Below are 3,710 nucleotides of genomic sequence, written 5' to 3' on the forward strand. Positions count from 1 at the left end.
GCAGGAAATTATATCCGTTACAGGAAATTGTCAGGCTGGATCAGCCACCAGCTGAGAAAGACAGCTATGTGAGGCCAGCACCATATTCCACCCACACCCAAAACCTTGACAATGCCTCCATGAAAAGGCTGGGCCAGAGACCACGGCTAGCCTTACCATTCAGCTGACCAACCTCCTGGGCTAGCCTGAACAAGCACATTTTTGGACAAAAACACTGAGACTGCCCCATCTCATGAGAAGAGTCTATCAGAAGAGCAGAATCAAACAGCTCCCCTTGGATAGATAAGCAAGGCAGTGAAGCATATCTGAACAAAACCCTGGGAGCTTCTCCATGATCCTGAGAAAAGCGCTGCCCTCAATTTCCCCACAAGTAGGTGTCTTCCCCTGTCTACCTGGAAGTCCAGGCCCCAGCAATCCTTGAAGATAAATACTATGTAAAATCACCAACAACTCCTCAAGTACAGCTCCTCAAGTACTTAGACTATTTTTGTTTTGATGATCAGCTGACTAATGTTTCACTGTTTTCCTGCAATTACCCTGTGTAAAGCACCCAAGTTATGGAATGAAGGCAGTAAGTGACATGGAAGATGCTCAAGTGGCCAGGACAGAGGCTCTGCCCATCCTCACTGGGCAGACAAAGCACCAGAGCTAGGGGACATTGTCTAGTTCACACCAGGCCAAAGACTCCCTCCTGGTACCTAAAAAATTCTTATGTCCACACATGTTCACATTAGTGGAAAGAACGCAGCTTCAGTCAGATGCCAATCTGAATTTTGGCACTGTCACTTCTAGCTGTGTGCTTTTAGACAAATTATTAAACTATTCTGACCTTCAGCTCCCTCTTGCAACAAGGGGATAGTATTTCTTACAGGGTTACATTATGTTACTTCTTTAAGTAACATGCCTAGCGTGTGCCTTTATGTTAAATGCCTAGCACAGGTCTTGGTTCACAAGAAGTACTGAAGGCAATTTTTCATTAACAACATTAAAAAGTATCCAGGTAACACCTCTGAGTGTAACACCTTGAAGCGTTTAATATTGTAAGTCTTTTCCAAGGGATCAGAGGGAGAGAGCCCTGGGTAGAAAACCCTGAACTAAATCCCAGTGCTGCCACTTACTGGCCTCATGACCAAGTCACTCCAAGCCTTAGTTCCCATACCTGGAAAATAGAGATAACACCTCCCAGCCCACTTGGCAAAGGAGATGACAAGCTATAAAGTACCACGTACAAAGCAATCACAGAGGAAATAAACTCTTCTTCGACACATTCTATGCAGGTGAAGTACTGGGACTACCTGATGCCCCTTATTATCTTCCCAGCCAAGGTTCTAAGGCCCATTTATAACCGATTATCTCGGATTCTCTGACACCCCAGGAAACGGGCGGTTTAAAGAAGCTAAGGGCCACAATTATGCTCCAGAAGGCTCTGCTCCGCACAATGAAGAAAAAAGTAATGTGAAGGAAACCTGGGGGAGGATGCCAGCTTTCCTCTGAGCACAGGCCTAGTTGGCTTTTCAGTTGCTGTTCCTGGCCAGAGAACTGGACTGACAAGAAAAGCAGCCAGCCAGGTCAGCAACGGCCCTCTCGGATCCCAGCCACCGGAGCGCCCCGTGGTTATTTTTGGCTGACGCTGCTCCACCACTGCAATCTCAAACCTGCCACCTTGCAAGCAGCCACCTCCGGGTGAAACGCTCCTCCTTTTCAAGGGCATGGAGGAGGGAAGCTGGAAGGCCGCCAACTCCGCCTCGACGGGGGCCTGGCTCAGGCGGTTCCCACCCCAGCTCCACACCAGAGCACCCGCACCCGGAACTAAAGCACAGAGACTCCCGGACCGGGAGCTGCTCAGGCATTAGTGCTGTCAACTTGACTTGGCCCTTCCCCCGGGCTGGAGCGGCTCCATCATAACAAAACATGCGGGGGCCTGCGGCCCTCGCTCGCGGCCTTTCCTGACGCCCCGGGTCCCAGAGATTTCAAGAGCCCCGTCCCCTGTAACCGCCGCCAATGGCGGCGAGGGGAAGACCCAGGGGGACGGAGGGAACGCCAGCCTGGGCCAGAATCAAACTCCAGCCCGCGCGGGGAGGAGACTGCGGACCAAGCCTCGAGCCGGGGACAGGGGAGGGGTCTGAAAGCTCCTCCAAGCTAGTCGAGGTAGCACCCAACCCCATTCCGTGGGCAGGTGCAAAGCAGAAACCGGATCCCTGCAGGAGGCTCAGTGACCGCTCAGGCTCGGACTCCTACAACGAGGGACCGAGAGGTCGGGACTGTGGTGACCGCCCTCCGAGGTAGAAGCGACGGGTCAGGGGTGAGAGGTCGGGGTCGCGGCCTGAGATGGCCGAGGAGGAAAAAAGGGACTAGGCTGAGACCGAACCCGGAACCCGGGTGCCCGCACCTGGCGCACCGACCCCGCCGACTCACCCCCGCCGCCGCCACCGCGGACCCGGGACCTCACTCACCGTCTCCCAGGCTCTGGCTGCGGCTAGGCCCCACTCCCCGCTCCGAGCGCCTCTTCCGCTTCCGGCTCCAGCCTCCGCCCGCGGCGGCCCCGCCCCTCGCGTGACGCAGCCGTCACCAGTCCCAGCGCAGTGGCCGGGACGCTCTAGGTCCCGTCTCGAAGGCTCTGGAGGACCCGCCTTCTCAGCCCGGGTCCGGGCGGCTTCAGTGGAGACTCGTTCCGTGAAGGCCGAGGGGACGTCCCCGGCCTGCTGCCCGCCGTGTCGCGACGCACTTAGGCCCCCAAGACTTAACAGGGGCAACGTCCCTGGCCGGCGGGCACTGGGAGCCGAAAGGTGCAGCTGCGACCGGGCCGGCGGGCTCGGCCCGCTCTGCCACCCGGACCCCGTCCGCCACCCCATTCCTGTGAGCGGGGAGGAGGGCATTGTTGCGCGGTCGCCTCTGTGAAGACCCAGCAGACCTCGAGCGCCAGTCCGGGGCCCCAGAGGGCGCCAAAGACGACGGAGGTCTGTGCGCGGTCGGCGGCTCCGGGAGGCTGTCACGACTCCCGCTTACGTGAAAGAAGCAAACCAGACCACATTCTCTTTGGGGAGGGGGAGGTTTGTAAAGCCAAGACGGCACGCCCAGCGCCCGCGGGCACGCCGAGCGGTTTGTGGGGAGAACCCTGTGGGCGGAGCCGCTGGGGGAAGGGGATCTCATATGCCATGAGCAATGGCAGCAAACGGACATCCTTTTCTCAGTTAATAGACCCCGCGCGCTGTCGCAGTCAAGCCCCGCAGGCCATTTCTCCTCTAAGTTCCATTCGACCACCCCTGGATCAAAACCCACCCACTGTCCCGTGCTTAGTCGGGACGGGATAACGAGACTCCATTTTCTAAACCAAGGTCGGACCCTTTGGGAGACCTCACGGTTTGCGAGCGTCCACGCCCCCGGGCTTCCGCTTGGCGTAGCTTAGCCAAGCCGGCGGAGGGGGCGGGGGGGCGCCTAATTGACACCAAGCCACGCCAGAGCTAAAGTGGGAGGGCTAGGGCATCCCACCAGGCCCCGCCCCTTCGCGGAGCCAGGCCGCGGGGGCAGCCAGGTTTTCCCCGCCCCCCCACGCCACACCCCCTCCCCAATGAGGGCTGGGCATGCCCCTGACGCGAGGTGTAGTCTTCCCGCCCCGGCAGGCACATCCACTCCGGAGTTGTGGTAGGGCCTTTAGTCCCATGTCTCTGGCTCTCCTTTAAACTGGTGTCTGATGGCGTGGCTTGAGAGGA

General features: G+C 58.0%; 1 protein-coding gene across 2 annotated transcripts in view; it reads right to left on the bottom strand.

Annotated features, from left to right (window-relative positions):
• CLK3 (CDC like kinase 3) overlaps positions 1-3,030 on the bottom strand; it is a 14,684-nt gene extending 11,654 nt beyond the window's left edge. Inside the window, exon 1 of one of the 2 annotated variants that reach the window (XM_006922626.3) lies at positions 2,454-3,030. In XM_006922626.3, the coding sequence (XP_006922688.2) occupies positions 2,454-2,876 (423 nt within the window). In that variant the 5' untranslated portion in view covers positions 2,877-3,030. Of the gene's footprint in view, positions 1-2,415 lie in introns of both variants that reach the window. The other variant, XM_015597730.2, reaches the window with a different exon arrangement.
• Between the last annotated feature and the right edge of the window lie 680 nt (positions 3,031-3,710).

This window comes from Pteropus alecto, unplaced genomic scaffold (assembly GCF_000325575.1).
Source record: "Pteropus alecto unplaced genomic scaffold, ASM32557v1 scaffold38, whole genome shotgun sequence".
Lineage (NCBI taxonomy): Eukaryota > Metazoa > Chordata > Mammalia > Chiroptera > Pteropodidae > Pteropus > Pteropus alecto.